Raw genomic sequence first — 18,529 nt, forward strand, 5'->3', positions numbered from 1 at the left:
GAGGACGAGGTCCGGGGCCCGGGCCGGCCAGGCTTCCGGGCGCGCAGCCTATCCTCGGAGCTACGGGGTGGAGGGCCGGAGGACGCTCCGCCTCCCGCAGGCTGCGACCCTCGCCCGGCAGCCAAAAAACAATCCAACCGGTGGGGCTGGGCCTCCTGTTGCCAGCTCCAGGCTGGGAAATTCCTGGAGATTTGGGGCTTGGAGCTTGGGGAGGGAGCGGTTTGGGGAGAGCAGGGCGCTCGGTGAGGTACAGAGTTCCCCCTCCAACGCGGACGTTTTCTCCGGGGGAGCTGATTTCTGTGGCTTGGAGAGCAGTTGTAATTCTGGGAGATCGCCAGCCACCACCTGGAGGTTGGCAAGCCTAATTGTGCTTTCCCACCCATTCCTCCCCCCCCTCCTCGTGCCAGCCAAAGCTTCGCTTCTGGGACGAGCCCAGGAACAGGCGGGGGGGGGACCCGCAGTCCCAGCTTAATCCTTACTCCCGAGGAATTTGGCTTGCAGCGTCCGGCCTAGCGAGACGGGGATCCTTCCCGGAACCCACCACTGCACCTTGTTAATTTGTTTTATTATTTGTATATTGATTTTAGTTTTGTTTTTATCAATTTTAACTGTTCACCGCCCAGAGCCCCTGGGATGGGCGGTATATAAATTGAATAAATAAATAAATAAATAAATAAATAAACCCGGCTAGGAATTCTCAGAGAAAAGGATCAGACGAGCCTTGAGCTCGCACAGTGTTCACACGCCGCTGGGAAGAGAGGCGCCCTTGGGAGTCTGGCCTCGCTTTCCAACACCAGGTTGGGAAATTCCTGGAGATTTGGAGGTGGAACCTGGGGAAGGACCTCAGCAGACTATAATGCCGTATACTCCACCTTCCAAAGCAGCCATTTTCCGTAGGGGAAACTCATCTTTATCATCTGGAGATCAATTGTAATTTCGAGAGAGCACCAGACCCCACCTGGAGGTTGGCAACCCTGCTTGCAGCCCAGCCACTCAGAAATTCGGGAGGGGGGAAGCTGTGAACAATTTTTGGGGTTTCCCACCGATGCTTCAGAGGTGCAGCGTGGGACAATGGTTAAAGGGTAGAGCTAGGGTCTCACAGACAGGGGAACAAATCCCCACCCTCACTGGATGATTTTGGGCCAGTCACTCTCCACCTCCTGCTTGTTTGTAAGGATAAAATGCAGAAGGAAAAAAAATCTCCCGGAGCTCCTTGGCTGAACAGGAGGGGGTTAAAATGTGCTAGCTTGGTATATTTCTACATATGAAGCTAGGAACAGTTGCTGGGCCAAGTTGCTCCAAAACATACAAATGGGCCCATGCCTGGCAAAACAGCCTCCCCTCTGCCCCATCTGAGGTGATTTTTTATTTTTCCTTTATACTTAAAGGATTCCCCCAGCTGTACAGAAAAATGAAATGTACAAAGAAAGCTCAAAACAGGCCAAGGAGAACAAAATCCTTGCTGACCTCCAGACACCACAAAATGCTTACAGAAGCTGAGCATCGGTTGGGATTGTGGAGGGAGGAGACCAGTGTTTGCACTTAAGCCTGCAACAACAAAAGCCAGCTCTGTCAAGAAACTACATTACAGCCACCGTAATCTATACGGGTGATCTCTTCCTTCCCCTAGCTACAGAGGAAAGGAGAAACCAACCAGAACAGCAGTCCTCTAGCTTCAGACCACATTCTACAAGAGAGATTATCTCCTTCCCCATGCAGAAGAAGGCAATGGCAAACCAACTCTGCTCATCTCTTGCCGGGAATGCCCCGTGGATGGGATCGCCCTGAGTCAGCTGCCACTCAAAGGCAAGCTCTTCTCTGCATCATGATCCCACCCAACTTGTCACAAATAGCAGCCAGTGGGTCAGATTAGTTTTTCACAGTCACCTGTGCTACTAGCCCTTCTCTTTCCTACAAGTTCTAGAAATGACTTTTTTGTTTTATGAAGCAGTTAGTCGCCAGTTCTGAACCTATTGCCAGTGTGTAAACCAAGCCAGTTTATTACTTTATCCCAGATTAACCAGTATAGGAAACAGCAAAGCCTCATAGGAAAGATGTTGTCATACTCATTCAGATGAAGCTGGGGTAGGAATTGGTAGATGTAAACACCCAGCCTATGAAGAACGGGGGTAGGTTACAGTTCTTCCTTTACGGTCACTACCAGCCTGCTGGACATCACATCTTGGTAAACAGAAACTGCAGATTGACCCTGGGGGTGTTAAGCAACTCTACTTCGAAGGGGGAAATAGCAGATCGGGGTAAATAAACCCTGCCACTTCGCCAAACCTCTGCAGAACTCCCGTTTAGTTCCTCCATCTGAGAGTTCCAAATCCAAGCAAAGTCCAGGCAAGTTATCAGCTTGCAAAAGCCAGCACGGTACAGGGATTAAAGTGTTAGCAAGGATCTTTGAGACCCAGGTTCGAATACCAACTCTGCCATGGAGGCTCTCTGGGTGACCTTGGGCCAGTCACCTGCTCTCAGTCTAACCTACCTCACAAGGTGGTGGTGGCCGAGGATAAAATGGAGAAGGTGAAAATGTTGCAATCTGCGAGTTCCTACTGGGGAGAAAAATCAGATAGAAATGAGCATGATGGTGCTAAAAGGGAATAGATAAATCCACGGATAGTTGCATCAGTAGCTACTAGCCATGGTGACTAAAGGGAGCTTCCAAGTTTGGAGACAGAAAACCTCTGAACACCAATGCTAAGAGGCAACAGCAATGGCAGACCTCAACCTCTACGCCCTCTTCGTTGGCCCTCCAGCATAAATGGTTGGCTTCTATAAGACAGGATACTGTACTAGATAGATCACAAGACCAGCAAGAGTCTTCTTATTTTAAATGAAGTAAAATATAATTAAATAGAAGCAGCTATTTGAATACGTCTCCCTGCTTTGGAGGGCAGAAAGGAAGGCTGCCTCTCACTGCACAAGAGGAGCGTAAATCTGTTGTCCTGTGTGCTGCTGCATACAGGAAGAGAGAAGTACAGATCAGGGCAGGGGAGGTTGGCCCTTTAACAGCTACTGCCCTGAAGGACCACTGGTGCTCAGCACCAAACAACTAAGGCCCAGCAACTCTGACACCACCCTTGGAGCAACTAGGTACAAACCCGAGGACAAGGAGGAAGCAATGGGTGGTCTAATGCCCGCTGTTGGCACTGAGCGGCAGCACTATGGAGGGCCATTTTCACTTCCCAGACCATTCCTACTGCAGGCAGGGTAAAGCTGTCACATGGTTGGGATAGAGTTCTAGCACAGGCAAAGACAGGGCAGACTTTTCCCCTTTCCTGCCTTGACCACTGGAGTAAAACCTACTCGTATTGAAACAACATGCTTAGGTGCACCTTTGCTCATTTCCCTCCCCCTCCAATCGGCTACCTTTGTTACAGATTCTTTCAGAAATTTCAGTGATCGGTTTTTAAAATGTAAGAGGGCTGATCTCTGCAAACATTTAGCCTAGAGGAAGAAGAGTCCGTTGATAACTGATAGGTTGGGTCCTGCAGTAATTCCTTGTGGTGGGATTTTTGTCGAAGGAACTGGACTCTTACCGATGCAACTAGAAATGTTCCCCAAAGTGCCGCCCAGGGTGACAGATCCCAAGGAGCAACAGAAGGATGAACTGGGGGTCTGCAGCACAGAAGGGGAATTGGCAAAATTCATTATCAGAAATCCACTGCTAGAGCCAACCCGCTGGGGGTTCAGGTCCCAAACCAAGCTCCTTTTACAGGCACCCCCTATGCAGGGAGCTTGTTTGCGGTTGTCTCTCTCCAATCAGCACTGGTAGCTGACTGTGCGTAAGCATCAGGGCAAAGCTGGGTAATGGGTCATCCTGAAACAAGGCACCCTTGGAAGGTATCTGTTTATTCATTCCAAAAAAAACCCACTGTACAAATATTACAGGCAAGTTTCTTTTTTGCTGCAAAAAAGTATAAAAATAATCTTTATATATGAATCAAAATTCTTCTTTTTTCCATTGTACATCTTCTCTAAGGTATGTTCTTTTTCCAGACTTCATCTAACAGAGATGGACAGCACAGATGGGGGGGGGGCTGCTATCAGAGCACTCCAGCCCCGACAAAGGTCAAGGAACCCGTGCAGACAAGCAAACGGGCAAGGCTAGCTAGCTTCCTAGAGGCATAGGAGGGGGGAGGGGGAAAGAGACACACACTCAGAAATCTGGGACACTCAAACCAGAAAAATTATTCCTGCAGGTTCCTAAACTGGTGTTTCACAGGGGGAGTCTACGCCTCTGGAAACAGTCGTGAGCTTCTATTCTGGAGGGGTGCGAGCAGCAAGCAGTATGCCTCCACTATGAAAGACAGAGGCATGTAGGCCAGTTTCACAACTCTCTACAAGTAACATTAGCAGTGCAATCCTCTGCAGAGTTGCTCCAGTCTAAGCCGACTGGGTGCAATGCATTTAAGACCAGAGAAACTCTGCAAAGGATTGCTCGGTAGTTCTGCAACAAAGGACCAGCACTTCCATCTGACAGAAAAGCACTCCCTGGTTATGAGGATGGCTTAGACTGGAACTCATCTGCCATACTTATGGATCATCCAAGTCCCACTGAAATAAAACTCCATTCCATGCAGCAAGGTTCGGAGGAGACGTTTAGCTCTTGCAACTCCTCCTGCTGCTGCCGGGAAGCGTGTAAACCTCTAAGGGCTAGGGCGTGAGAGTTAAGTATTGGTTTCAGGTTAAAAGTGCAGAGCAGAGGCAAGGGACGAAACTGCCAGAAGTGCAAAAAGGAGATTTCTCACCCTCTCTTCAGATGATCCACCAGAAAAAAAAAGAAAAACCCAACTAACATCTGTTAGAAGGTGGAGGACAAACCTAAGAAATTTACAGGTATGCTAGCATTACAGTCCGTTGCAGCCTGGAGCATGGCGAGGGAATATGCAGCACATCTATACAGCCGTTTTGCAGGCCTAAATCCCACGGCACCCCGCCTCCCACATTTAAACAGTTCCTGGGGTTGACCAGGGCTGTTATAGAATACCAGCACCAGCAGCCTCTGCTTTAGGGCGCAGCTTGCAGTTTTTTGCGCTAAGTTACCAAGAGGCTTTTCCATGCCAAATATGCCACAGCTGCAGCTTGTAGCAATCCGTTTCTGTTACATTTCTTTGGAGGAAAGTGACTGTGCAAAGCTGGCACCGTTTCTTGTCTACCTATCCAGCTAAAGGAGACTCCTGCGGGTCACAGCCTTCTGAGCAAGATCTCTGTGCCTCAAAAGGAGGGGTTGAAACCCCGTAACGCTGCTTTTAAGCACTTGTCCTACGGTAAGACTCGTGCAAAGTCAGGTTGTCATCCTTGCGGCTTTAACCTCCCACCCCTTACCTCTGCGACAAAAAGTACAGTCGTCAAAGAAAGCACAATCATCTTAGTTACAAGGGTACAAGACAGGCTAATCCTTTGCTCTCCCAAATGAACCCGGCTGTGAGTCAGCCCTCAGGTCCCCAATACAAAGTGTCGCCATGGTGCAGGAAAGCCAAATGCAGGTGTGCGGAACTGAGGAAGCTCTTCAGCTGGTCAGGAAGGCTCAATCACAAGTCCACCTGGGATGGAGGCTCGGGATCCGAGGAAATGTCAGCAAAAATAGAGCAAGATAAAATCGGAGACTCTGCCTGTGCAACATGGGAAAGGAAGAAGCCCTGAACGAGGAGACTGCCAAGTCTGGAAGTCCACCCTCTTGGTCTCGAGTCCAGACCACAGCAGCTCAAGTCAGTCACTCAAGCACTAGCAGAAAAGGAATCCCAAAACAACGGAGGGTTTTCCCCCCTACAGACAAGTTTTTTTATATATATAAAAAATATATATGTATCAGCGCATCCCAAAGTCTGTCCAGGTAGCTTGAGTCAGAGGTTGAGGATAGGCACGTCGAAAAGGTCGCACACCCCTTCGCTCTCATCCAGGTTGTAGATATAATCATGGTCTCCAGGAGGCGGGGAAAGACGCAGCAAGGGGGCAAACACTGGCCAAACAGAAAGCAGAGTTAGGATGACGAGCGCCAGGGAAGCCAGAACATATAAAGCTATTGCATCCCTAAAGCTGTGATTCCCCAATGTGGCACTCATAGGGCCTGCCAGTGTATTTCGTGGTGCCCACTCACTTCTTCAGTCCTGGCTCTCCTCCACTTCATTGAAATGTGAGCCCAGGAAGCCTGCTTTGGTTCTGCAGGAAGTACCCATTCAGAAATGGCTACCTCCATCATTAGAGGCATCTTGACTAGGAACCTCCCCAGATTCAGCCACTGGACCCAGTCCTGTTGCAGTGGTGCCTACTCTCAAAATTCTGAAAGCGTCCACAGGTTCAACATGGTTGGGGATCCCTGATTTCAGCCTTACCTTCGGAGGACATCAGCTCTTCAAGCAGCTCAGAATTCATGCATTCTGTTTGGAAGAATGAGACATGTTACACTTACGTTCTCTGCCACCGGCTTACAAGCCTGGGTGCTTGTGTTTTTAGTTCCCCTTGATCCTGCCCCATGTCCTAAGGCTTTTCCCATCTTCACCTAAGCATGCGCTATCTGCCACCAAGCATTTGGAGAGGCTTTGCAAGGCAAGGGCCATGTGCAGGTGGCATCAGGCACAGCCACCCCAGACAGCTGCAGACTCACCTTCAGTAGCTACTTCCTTCCCTGACACTGCTAAGCTCCAATAGGTGCAAGTGCGTAAAAGGTGAACAAAATTGTTCAAATGGGCCTCCGGCCCTGCCAAAGTTTTATTTTCAGTGATGGCAAGTTCATTCCAGGTGAGCCATTCAAAAATGCAAACAATCCCCTTCCAGCAGTTCTTTTATCAATTAATAGTTACTTCAATATTAAACATATAGCAATAACTATGGTTTATTAAACCATAGTTGTTGCAATATTGAATAGGGATCGTTGACTTCGTTTTACACTGTATGTAAAACCATTAGTAAAGACCAACTAGATTTCCAGAATATGAGCTTCCAAGGGTCAAAGCCCCCTTTGTTAGACATGAAGCTCATACCCTGGAAATCTTGCTGGCCTTTTAAGGTGCTACTGGACCTGACTCTTTGCGCCTTTACTGCACACCAACATGGCTACCCATGTGAACCTACAGGCATTGGCAACGACTGACTTGGCTGTTCATCCACAAGTATCCAGCAGGGGCCGCCCTGCTGCAAGGTTTTCCCCAACGCGCCACCTTGTTAACAGCTTCTGTTTGAACAGCAAGCCCTCTAGGCTGGCCTCTACGCACGTGACATTTTCCTCCCTGGATGGAGAGCACAGAGCGTACAAGCAGGCACAGGGCCTTTCATGCTGTCCAGGAAAAGCAACGCAAAATATGGTTCTGCTAACAAGATCTCAGGCAACGTACCTCTCGTCGGGTCGAACATCTCTGAAAGCTCTTTGGGAAACTCCAGGACTGAAAGACAGAAGAGATGGCTTGGGCTTTCACGCAGTCCCAAGAAAACCACCACAGCGATGCAATGGTTTGTTCAACCCTGACTGGACAACTCCACATTTCTGACCCAAGAACACTTTGCTCCAATGGCAGACTAGACCAATTTGGCCCCAGATGTTTATGACATTAAGGGCACGTCTACACTACAGACTGTCGAGTACTTTCTGTTCCGCGTTGACTGCTGCCAGGAAAACAGTATACGAATCTTTCAAAGAAACAAACAACAGCTGTTCCTTCCCCCCTGGTAACCCAAGGACTGTCGTTTTTAGGAGGATCAGAGATTCCCAACAGAGAACTGTCCACACCCTCTCTAAGCCAAATTCCTAGGATAATTGGGGAGTTTATTTCTTTTTAACCAACTTTAAGTTTGTAGTACAGATATATCATATTAAGTACAGATTAGTATTCTGAAGAGAGTCCCAAACTCCTGCTGCTGCTTTTGGAAAGTGAAGAAATAAGAGAGAGGTAGAATTTGCTACCTGCAGCTCCCAAACCGAAATCCAGATCTTTTCTGCCCCAGTAAACCTGCAGTTTTCAGCAGGAAGTGACGCAGCCAAGCTTCTCCCGGAAATGCTCCATCAAAGGGGTCAGAGCAAGGAGGCAGCTGCAAGAGGGGCTCAGCCCTGTCTGGTGACACTCTTGGGACACCCGAGCTATTGTGCATGCCCCCACCCCACCCCCATCTAGAGCTGCCAAGTCTGGCTTGGCAAATTCCAGGAAATCTGGGGACAGGACCTGGGAGGCCACAGTTTGGAGAGCTCAGTGGTGACACAATACCATAAAGACCAGTCCCCAAAGGGGAACGGATCTCTGTAGTCTTACAATTTCTGGACAACTCCAGGTCTAGAGGATGGCAACTCTGCCTCTACCACAAAAAGGAAAACCCCAACAAGAGACAACTCACTTTCTGTGGGGTCTGGTTTGATTGGCTCAAAGGAGGGCGACGGACTGGGCAGGACGGAGCTGCTGTCCAACAAGGCGGAGGACTGGAGGGGCTGCGTATCAAGCCCAGCAGGAGGGCTGCCCGGTGCGGTCGATGGGGTGAGTGAATCCAGCTCCGCACTGCTTCTGGATTCTGCTGTCGAGATGCCACTATCTGCAAGTGGTCAGACAGAGAGAGTTCTGCCGTATGTCATAGCTTCCGCACTGCATCAACTATAGGCACCCTGACTGAAAACGCCTGCATTACGGAGAAGGCTGGGTGAAAAAGCCGACCCACCTCCCTGAAGTGCTGCATCATGGGAGCCTCCAAACTGCAGTCTTTGGAAGGAGTGCAGCCCAAACGCAGGTTTACCACCCAAACCAGAATTAAGGACCTGTGTATATCACATAATTATTCACGGATCTAAGGGAAAGCGGCCATACTCCTGTTACGATTGTGAAAACAGAAAAACTAGGTGATCCCCAGCTAAAATAGAAGTTTCTACATATTCAGGACTCCCCAGATACGCAGAAAAATACAGATTTATAAATTAACCAAAGAAATTTGTTAAAAGTCTCAATGAGGATCAAGTATGCTCCATCCGGCACAGAATATAGACAGCAGTGGAGGGGGGGGGGAACTGGCCCGCTCAAGCCCTCTTGTAGAATATTAGAGGGGGGGGATCCATGTGTGTGAGGAGGGAATTTCCACACAGTTTATTCCCACTCCTGCTGTGACTCCTCTCAGCACACACACACACAAACACACACACTCCACAAGTTGTATGTTTGCATATAATTATTAGTGATTTTCTTAAATTACAGTGTTTCCGAAGGTGCAGAATACCAGGACAAAAGTCAGTTATCAGAGAGGCTCAATATCGGATTTGATGTTAGGATTTAAGACAAAGGCGGGCAGTGGAATTGCTTAACACATTCCAAGAGCAAGGAGTGGGAGACTGCATTTTAATCCTCAAGAGAACGCAGAAGGTATACGATGCAAAAACAAATATTTGCCCTGGGCAAGCCTGCCACTTTCCTGCTGGGTTGGGAAAGCAAAGACTTCCTCAAAGAGCAGGTAAAAGCAACCATTCAGAAAGTCAAGGCGGACAGACAGTTGACTTGGTCTGCAGATATCGAATGCTGCCCTTTGTTCACATTCACTGAGATAACTGGCTACATCCACTAGGACGCTGCGGCACAAGACCGGAAGAGGCCTGCAACAGGTTCCCGGAATCCGATTTGCCAACTCTGGCCTCCAGAGCTGAGTGTGGGGCGATGGGCCCCACTGCTCAGCACCATAGATACCACTGAAATAGGGCGCTAGCAAGTAAGAGGAGAAAAGAGGTGCAGTGAAGCAGAACACAAGAAAGGCAGTGGAGAGAAACATGAGAGCAGGACTTGATTTTTTTTCCTAACCAAAAGATAATGGAAGCTCAAGCAGTGAATTCCTCACTGCCCAGGTCAGTTTGGTGTAGTGGTTAAGAGCGGCAGGACTCTAATCTGGAGAACTGGGTTTGATTCCCCACGCCTCCGCTTGAAGCCAGCTGGGTGACCTTGGGTCTGTCACAGCTTCTCCAAGATCTCTCAGCCCCACCCACCTCACAGGGCGATTGTTGTGAGGATAACAACAACACACTTTGTAAACCACTTGGAGTGGGCATTTGTCCTGAAGGTCGGTATACAAATAAAATGTTATTATTGTTATTATTATTCTCAGAGTGGTAAACCCATGCACTGCTGCAGAACTCCCAACTACAGAGACAAGGCTACAGTGACAGAAGTTTCTTCCATGCAAAAAGAAAAAAAATACAAAAAACCTCCCAGTTCATAGAAGACGAGCACATCAGAAAGAGGCTCCCTGGCATATATGAGGAATACTGCACAATGTGAGGAAACCCCTCCACGCCTCCTTCAGCAGTCTGAACTGTTCTAGATCAGGCATGAGCTTAGCACTTAATGGCTAAGATTTCTGGACCCACATAGTTCAACCAAGGTTCTTACTACCCCCTCCTATGAAGGCTTGCATACAACTGCAGGGCAACAGGCTATTGCAAAGCTTGAATGTCCCTTCCTGCTCCCACAAAACCATTCTACGACCCATGTTCGGCTCACCTGTGGTGCTGGCTGTTTTCTGGGCAGCAGGGTTCTGATCCGTAATGCTGTTGGGCCCGGGGGTGGAAGGGTGGGCAACACTGGGAATGGAACCCTCTTGGGAATGGGGCTTGGAAGGAGTGACTGGCTGACACTGAATAAGGTCTTCCGGGGGAGGGACTGGGAGTACAACCGGAGGGGAGCTCCAGACATCCTTATTTACTAGCAGGACTTCAATTGGGCCACTCGTACTTTTCAGGTGGATTTGGTATTTCTTCTGCCCGTTCAAGCCCTAGGGAAAAAGGAATGGGTGTCACCTTTGGAATGACATCAAGGCCTGCATCGCACTCAGATCACTCCCTGCCATTGACACAAAGCTGCCAAGAAGATCCAAGACATCCCCCAAGGCAACATACACAATACTGGAGCTCGCATACAGACGTTCTTGGAGCGGCCAACAATAAAATACCATTTTAAGCATGCTCGGCTCAAGGACAACTGGCCCAATTCTTCCGCTAACCCCAAATCAGCACTATTTCTTCAAAGCAGCCCATGGCGCTCTGCCTTTGTAGGTATGTATGCTCCAGACAAACCTTTTTAACACAGCTTTGGTTGGCTATGCTTTAATTAGTTATGGATACTACCCTGTGTTCTTGATAAAGCTTTAGCATTAGAGCAATAAAAGGAGAAACTGGGACTGGTGGGGGGGGCTCCCTTACTGGCCAATGTATATTTTTTTCTTGTGATACCGCTGTGACCAACCTCCCCTGGAGAGAAGGACAAGATATGAATAACTTTCTAAATAATAATTATTAATATCATCATCATCAAGATTTTGAAGTAATGGTATCAAGATCGTAAAAGAAGGCCAAGCCTGGCCTCAGTAAGAAGCTTCAGCAAAAGACTCCCAGCATTGCATCTTTTCAACCAAGTACCTATCTGTTCTACCCACATGCACAACTCACCTCAGGAACAGGAACTTCTAGCTGAGTACCCGATGGGGCTCGAATGGCTAGCAGCGTGTCGCCTGAAACAAGAGAGTGAAGACAGCCATGACGAGGCTGAGCTAGCCTGAGAACAGCACGGATTGCACGGAACATATGAACTCATAGAAAAGAACCCGATCTGTTTCTTTTCCTGACCACCATGGAGAAATCAGTTGTGCTAGAGAAGTGAGGAGGAGGGGGAGAGGAAGCCTAGCTAAGAAATGGGACCACAGCCTCACCTGCAAAACATTTGCAAAGGTCCTCATCAGTCACATACGCTAATGTTCCTGGAGTTAAGGAAAAAGTCCGCTGCATCCAGAAGCAAAGAGATCATCCCAAGATCTACAAAAGATCTACAGAGCTGTGGAAGCTGCATGAAACCCATTCTCTGCATCAACCTTCTCTGCAGAATATGCAGAATATTCGTACGGATATCCATACCCACCCCATCTCCTCTGACACAGCACACCTGTGTCAAATAAAAGTAACGGTGTGAAGTTTTAGAACTGACACGTCTTCCGATACAGATGGTTTTTTTGTTTTTAATTTAGTAGTAGTGAAACAAGAAAGCCAAGGAAGGGAGATGACAATTTAAGGAGAAGGGACATCAAAGAAATCGACTCTTGCTTAATTAAAAGACATTCTTTTCTAATCCACTGGGGGAATCAAACAGACCCCCTAAAATCATTCACAAAAATAAAATAAACTTTGAGGATTGCCCTGAGCCTGCTAAGAAAAAAATTAAGTGATATTCTTTAGCAGTAAAGGAACAGAACAGCAGCAAAAGACACCAGGGAGAAAATAACATTGTCAGTTTCACCCAAAATGCTAATTTCAGCTTTACTTTCAATGCAACTGGGATAAAAGTGGTCAGACCTTACTACAATTTACAAAAATGTGTAAGTCGGATGGCATGGACAACAGTGGACAACTGTCCTCATTAAAGGTGGGGAATTCAACACGTATGGAATTGTAGATTATTATAAACAAACTTTCCTAATTATGGGTCAAAATATCCCCACTTTTTGGTTAAGTACGTGCATATATAGGAGGGATAGATCCATTATAAATAGATAGATTATTATTCTCTCTCTCAAAAAATACTTAGCCTACAGGACCATAAAATTGACCACCTAGATGTTAAAAGGCTACAAAAGAAGACTATCGCTCACACCGCATAATGAACCCATGTCATTCTCTGCGACGTAACGCAGCTCTTCTGATTACCAGCTGCAGAGCCCAACCCACAGGCAGCAGCTATCACTATCTCCACCCCAGACTTCTAGCTGGCTACTGTCGGAGACCTGATTCAAAAAGACAATTCTTGACGTTCGCAGATGATGCTGTGTTGATTGGGGGGGGACGCTGCTGTCCCAGCTTTTGATTTCAGAATTCCTTCAGAAGCTGGGACCCATCGTTTTCCTCAAGCCCATCCTAGCAGGAGTGTCAGAGGGCAAAAGCAGGGAGGGAAAGCAGACAGGCAAAGGATATCGGTTGTTTTGGACGTCGTCGGAAACGTTTCGGATGCTCTGCTGCACCCACATTTTCTGTTGCTCCAACTCTCGCTCCCGCTGCTCCAGGTCCTCGATCTCCGCCTTCAGCTCAATCAACTTGTGGGCGATCTCGCGGGTGTTGCAGCCGGGGCCTACGCCTCTGGAGACGGAGAAATAGGAAGAGGGCACTAAAGAGGCAGCTCTTTTCTTTCCCTGTTTACTGAGAGGCCTCCGAACATATTGCTCTGAAACCGTACAGTGGATTTAAAGGAAACATCTTTTTAACCCGCCTGCTACAGACTCAGACAGATCATGCTTTATTTGTTTCAAGATTCCCATGGAATCCTGCAAATAAAACACCAGGCTAATGAACAGCACAGCAAGGCCGCGGTGAAGCTGGCTTACACGCAGTGCTCCGCCAAGTGCTGTCTATGCTGCCCATGAAGGCAAGCCCTACCGGCAGCAATGGAGCAATCACCACCAGTGTGCTCCTGTGAACAGAAGCCTGCTTTCAGGATCTCCCATCACAGCAGATCTATCCATCACTCACTTCCACTGAATACTGTTCTTGGACTTCTTCTCAATCAGCCCAATGCCCTCCAGGACGTTTGTGATGTCATAGATGCGCCTCTTCTGCCGCACTGCCAGGGTATCTGCCGCCTGCGGAGGAAGCAGAAAACCAATCACTTTGCTGCAAATGCATCGTTATGCCCGAGGGTATTCGGATATCAAAATATCCAAATATAATATTGAAAAGCCACCTCCAGCCAAGTACCGCTTTGTCAATTGCATCCAAGAATGGTCTCTTTTCTCCCCCACCAGCTCAGGATAAGGATTAAGTCAGACCTGTTCGCCTCTAAATGCTCTATTCTGTGCAGTGGTTTGTACATGACAAGATTACCATGAAAAATGACAATACATACATTACCCCTGGGGTTCCAGAGGATCCCCAGGACGACTTGAAATCACAGCTGGTGAGCTGGAGCGGTCCCGCTTTGCAGGTGATAAGAGGAAAATAGATATGTTGCTTTTCCTGCTCTAATAAACAAGATAGCCCCTGCGAGTTAGTAGAAAGCTTTCAATCTACTCTGTCAGAGTTACTGTATTGACGTACTATTTGAGGAGGAGCCATGGCCCAGTGGTAGAGCACCTGCTTTGCACGCAGAAGGTCCCAAGTTCAATCCCAGCATCTCCAATTAAAAAGACCAGGCGGCAGGTGATGTCAAAGACCTCTGCCTGAGACCCTGGAGAGACGCTGCCAGTCTGAACAGATAATGCTGACCTTGATGCATAAGGCAGCTTCGTGTATTCATGAGATGCTCAGTGCCATGGGGTATCATTGGTCAGATCGGGGATGCAAGAACCAATCTCCCACAGTTATCTATCTGAAGAGTATTGCTACTGGACAGGCGAACAATGAATTGCATCTTTTGCAGATGTAGACTTCCAAGGATCTGCAGCCGAAGCTACAGTATCCATAACCAGAAAGTGGATTGAAAAGGACAAGAAAGAGGGTGTGGAAATCTGGTGGCAATCAATGTCACACCTGCTGATGTTGTCTACAAAAGCTTATGTTGCAATTTAAAATGGTTAATTTTTCAGTGCCACAAGACTCCTGTCTTGAATGCATGGGGTAGCAGTTCAGGTACCAGACAAGGATCTGGGAGACCTTGGTTCAAATCTCCACCCTGCCCTGGAAGCTTATTGAGTGGCCTTCCCTGGGCCTGGCCTAACCTGATAGGGCAGTTGTGAGGAATGAGGAGCGAAAATTAATGCGTACTATGTGGGAACTTACATTGCTCCCGGATGGCTCCTGATTTAGATGACCATAAAATTACTGGGAATCCAACTGAATACTGCCATTTTCTCTATTTGTAGGTCAGCAAATCAATTATGAAAAGATTTTATAGGGCAGCAATGGACAGGAGCACCTAGGCCTACACTGCCACATGCACTCAAGTCCATTTTCTAACTCTCAAAATGTTTCTGAAGCCTTCCAAAAGCGACCTCTTTGCACGACAAGCAAGATAGAAGCTGTTAAGTTATGAGTGATACGGGGCATTCATTGGAAAAAATGATTCACTCTGTCTCAAAATGCAAAAGGCTGAGACCATTAACTGAAACTGATAAGGAGCTGTTTTAAAAGAGGCCTACTTCGCCTAGCCTGCAAAGCATCCAGTGGAACTCACAGCCACAAGATGCTGCAAGGGCACAAAGCACAGAGGGCCTACATGGACAACTGCACAAGGGCTGTGCCAGAGTTTACTAGCCTCAGTAACCCCAAGCATGACGCCTCCATTTTCAAAGATGGCTCAAGTAGCAACAGCTGGGGTTCAAACCAGTGGCAGGTATAATTACTAGGCTCCGCTTGCAAATTATTCCCCACGTACGGGAGGCAACTAGCTTGGCAAGACATGTCTGGCTCTGTCTCCCAAGACGTCATGTAGCAGAGTTTAAAGTAATTACATTCCCTTAAAAACCACGTTTCAAGGGGGAAGTTCCAGCCAGAAGCTTCTGACTGGGAACTGATTTGGCCCTGCAAACCCAGGAATAGCCAGCTCACAAATTGTCCCTCTTGACCTGCAGTGGTCAAGGGGGGTAATAACCAAGGGTGAAAGTATCTTAAGTTTCTTACTGATACGTTCTTTCTTGGGGGACTCTGGTAGCAGATGTGAGGAACTGCTTCTTTACAGATACTCGGTACTGGCCTGTACCAGCTTACTTACACCCCAGCTCATAACCCTACTTTTTGGCCCCTGTATTCATCAACTCCTGTATTCATTTGTGTTCTGCTTGGTACCAAGACACTCATGGCTAATCTCTTGATCTGCCTTTTAGATGCACTTTATAAGCACACAAATTATCTGTTCATTTACTTACATGAATGTATGCTCTGCCTTTCTCCACAACAGGGGCCCAAAGTGGCTTATGTCATTTTCCTCTCCTCCATTTTATTTCCACAACCACCCTGTGAGGTAGGTTAGACTGGAGTCACTAAGCATAGGATTGCATTTTGTTAGCCTTTAAAGGGACCATAGGACTGTCCTATCTCAGAGCAAATGATAATCATCTCTGCACCATGACAGCCAGCATGGGGCGGTGACTCTAGTGTTGAACTAGGATCTGGGAGAAACCAAGTTCGAACCCCACTCTGTCATGGAAGCCTGCTTGGTAACCTTGGACCAATCACACACTGTCAGCATAATATACTGGGTTGTTGTGGGGATAAAATGGAGAATTATATATGCCACCCTGGGTCCCTGCTGGGAAGAAAGGCAGGGTATAAAGTAAATAAAATAAATAAATGCCCCTCTGGAAGTGGCTCCACTGAAAGAGCTGCCAGTTGAAACTAGCAGTCCAACAACAGGCACCTTTGAAGAGGGATCCAGCAAGAATTTTCAAGGCAGCCTCCCCATCACAACGGGACACAGCCCTCCAAGGGTAACACACAAGTCATCAAGCGCAAATTAGAACATCACTTTGCTGAAACAAGCCTGTGGTTGACAGCATCAGAAGCTCCTTCCTTCTCTTCATCAGCCGCATGTGGTCCTGAGAAAAATGCAGCGCGCTGTACTGCTCTGAACAGTTTTAACTGCAAGACTGTTGATGGGGTTCCCCCCGCAACACATACACACACACACATTCACACAGCAGCAGAGCCAATGAAGATTTCAACTCAAGTTAAGCTCTCCAGGAAGAGCAGAGTACACCTGCAGCCTCTTGCTGCTGCGGTAAACTAGAAGCCCCTGGCACTGCTTAAGTTCTGTTTCTGGGCCATTCATCTGTCACACCTGGGCTTACAATCACCAACAGCCAGCCAACCTGCACTGCACACTCAGTGACCCCTTCATGCACTCCTGCACACCAGCCATGCAAATCAGCCTCTCTCCCTGTTCAGCAGGTGCTATGCCATAGCAAGCATGCTTTCCTCACCAGAATGCTTCGTTGATAAACGGCAAGGGGAGTGTTTTGCAGGGGTGAGGGCAGCACCCCAGGGCAAAGGTGGGGCCTATAAAATGGGGCTGCCCCCCCAGTTATAAACCTGCACGTATGTCAGGGGAAAAAACAGAAGACCGATACCTAGGTCACCAAGCGCTGTTTTCCTGGTGAATGCAAAACGAGGAGCTCGGGGTGGCTTATTGGGGGTCTGAGCCTGCCTGACACAAGCATGACAGCTCCATTTACACCAGTGGGCACAGCTGGGGGAGGGGGAGAGCTGCGAGTCTCATCCTGTTCCGAAAGCACGATTCAACCAGACCCTTTCACTCCATAAAAGACGGAGGGTTCTAAGACTGATCCCTTAAACCTCGGTGAGGCGAGGCAGGCTCTGCCTAGTAAACCTAATCCAGGCACACGCACAAATTGGAGGGCAGAAAGGAATGAACTTGATCCGGCCAAGTGCACTAAGGCTCCATATACCCTGAACTACCAAGGAAGGTTGGGGTGGAACAGCATTGCACTGGACCCTGCTCCTTAAACCCTCACGAGACACATTCTGCATGCTAAGCTTCATCTTCCTCCTCCTCCTCCATGCTGGGGAAGGGGCAGAGAAATCACCCTGGCCCTACACTGAACCCACGATCCAGCTGGATGTTCCCCCCGCCCATGCATATGCCTAGGAAGAGGTTGCCAACTCCAGGTTGTAAAATTCCTGGAGATTTGAGGGCAGTGCCTGGGGAGGGCTGGCTTGGGGGGGGGGGAGAGCGGGAGCCATAAAGTCCACCCGTTCCTCCAGGGGAGCCAATCTCTGCGGGCTGGAGATAAGCTGTAATTCCGGGAGATCTCAAGCCCCCCTGGAGGTTGGCAACCCCGGGGTGGGGTGACGGTGTTCCTCCAAGGCCAGCCACATGTTGGCTCCTCCATAGGCGCCAATGGGGAGGGGAGAGAGCAGAGCTCCGTCCTGTCACTGCCTCGACCTCCTGCCCTCCCCACCGGCCCGGGACCCGATCCACCGGCGCGCTCCTTCCTCCTCCTCACCAGCTTGAGGTCGAGCACGCCGTCCTTGGCCTCCTGCAGCAGCGAGACGAACTTGGTGGTGAGCAGCCCCAGGCTCTTCTCGTGCCGGCTGGGGCCGCCCCCCGGCGGCTGCGGCCCGGCCTCCGCCATCCGCCCGCTCGCCTCAGCCTCCGCGCCCGGCTCTCCGGTGCGGCCCCCGCGCGCTGACCCCTCCGCCGCTTCCGGCCGCCGCGGGGCACGACGGGAGGAGGAAGGAGGGAGCCATCTTGGGGGGAAAGGGGGCGGGGCTCGGCCACGCTTGCCTTGTCGCCCAGCCCCGCTTTTTAAATAAGGCCACGCCCCCTGCGCCGGCTTCTCCTTCGACAGGCAGTCCAGCTCGGCAGCGGCCTCTGCTGGCCAATGGGGGGAATACACCGAGAAGGTCAATAGGAGGCAGTGGGAGGTCCCTTCGTGGGAGCAGTCAATGCCAATCAGGTTGATTCGTGCCGTTGCCAACCTTCAGGTGGCGACTGGACCTCTCCTACAATTACCACGAGACCAGTTTCCCGGGGGAAAATGGCTGCTTTGGAGGGGGGACTCTATGGCACTATAACCTGCTGAGGTCCCTCCCCTCCCCAAACCTCATTCTTACCAGGCTCCAGCCTCAAAATCT

The 18,529-nt window shown here is 49.0% G+C and overlaps 1 protein-coding gene across 1 annotated transcript; it reads right to left on the reverse strand.

Moving 5' to 3' along the window:
- Positions 1 to 3,839: 3,839 nt before the first annotated feature.
- On the reverse strand, positions 3,840 to 18,096 carry E2F4 (E2F transcription factor 4). Its single transcript, XM_055000878.1, has 10 exons — positions 17,899 to 18,096; positions 13,472 to 13,581; positions 12,918 to 13,081; positions 11,668 to 11,709; positions 11,408 to 11,469; positions 10,464 to 10,734; positions 8,332 to 8,523; positions 7,341 to 7,388; positions 6,342 to 6,386; positions 3,840 to 5,968 (listed from the first exon to the last, which is right to left on the reverse strand). The coding sequence occupies exons 1-10, from the start codon at positions 18,025 to 18,027 to the stop codon at positions 5,853 to 5,855; spliced, it is 1,179 nt and encodes a 392-aa protein (XP_054856853.1). The 5' UTR covers positions 18,028 to 18,096; the 3' UTR covers positions 3,840 to 5,852.
- Positions 18,097 to 18,529: the final 433 nt, after the last annotated feature.

The sequence above is a fragment of the Eublepharis macularius genome, chromosome 16 (genome assembly GCF_028583425.1).
Source record: "Eublepharis macularius isolate TG4126 chromosome 16, MPM_Emac_v1.0, whole genome shotgun sequence".
In the NCBI taxonomy this organism is placed as follows: Eukaryota; Metazoa; Chordata; class Lepidosauria; order Squamata; family Eublepharidae; genus Eublepharis; species Eublepharis macularius.

Bases quoted from the DNA above. Each gene is read 5' to 3' on its own strand.
- E2F4 (XM_055000878.1), bottom strand. From the start codon at position 18,027: ATGGCGGAGGCCGGGCCGCAGCCGCCGGGGGGCGGCCCCAGCCGGCAC. The intron at 11,470-11,667 runs GTGAGGCTGTGG...CTCTTGTTTCAG, and splicing joins CCTTTGCAAATGTTTTGCAG to GCGACACGCTGCTAGCCATT. The intron at 7,389-8,331 runs GTGAGTTGTCTC...TCTGTCTTTCAG, and splicing joins CAAACCAGACCCCACAGAAA to TCCTGGAGTTTCCCAAAGAG.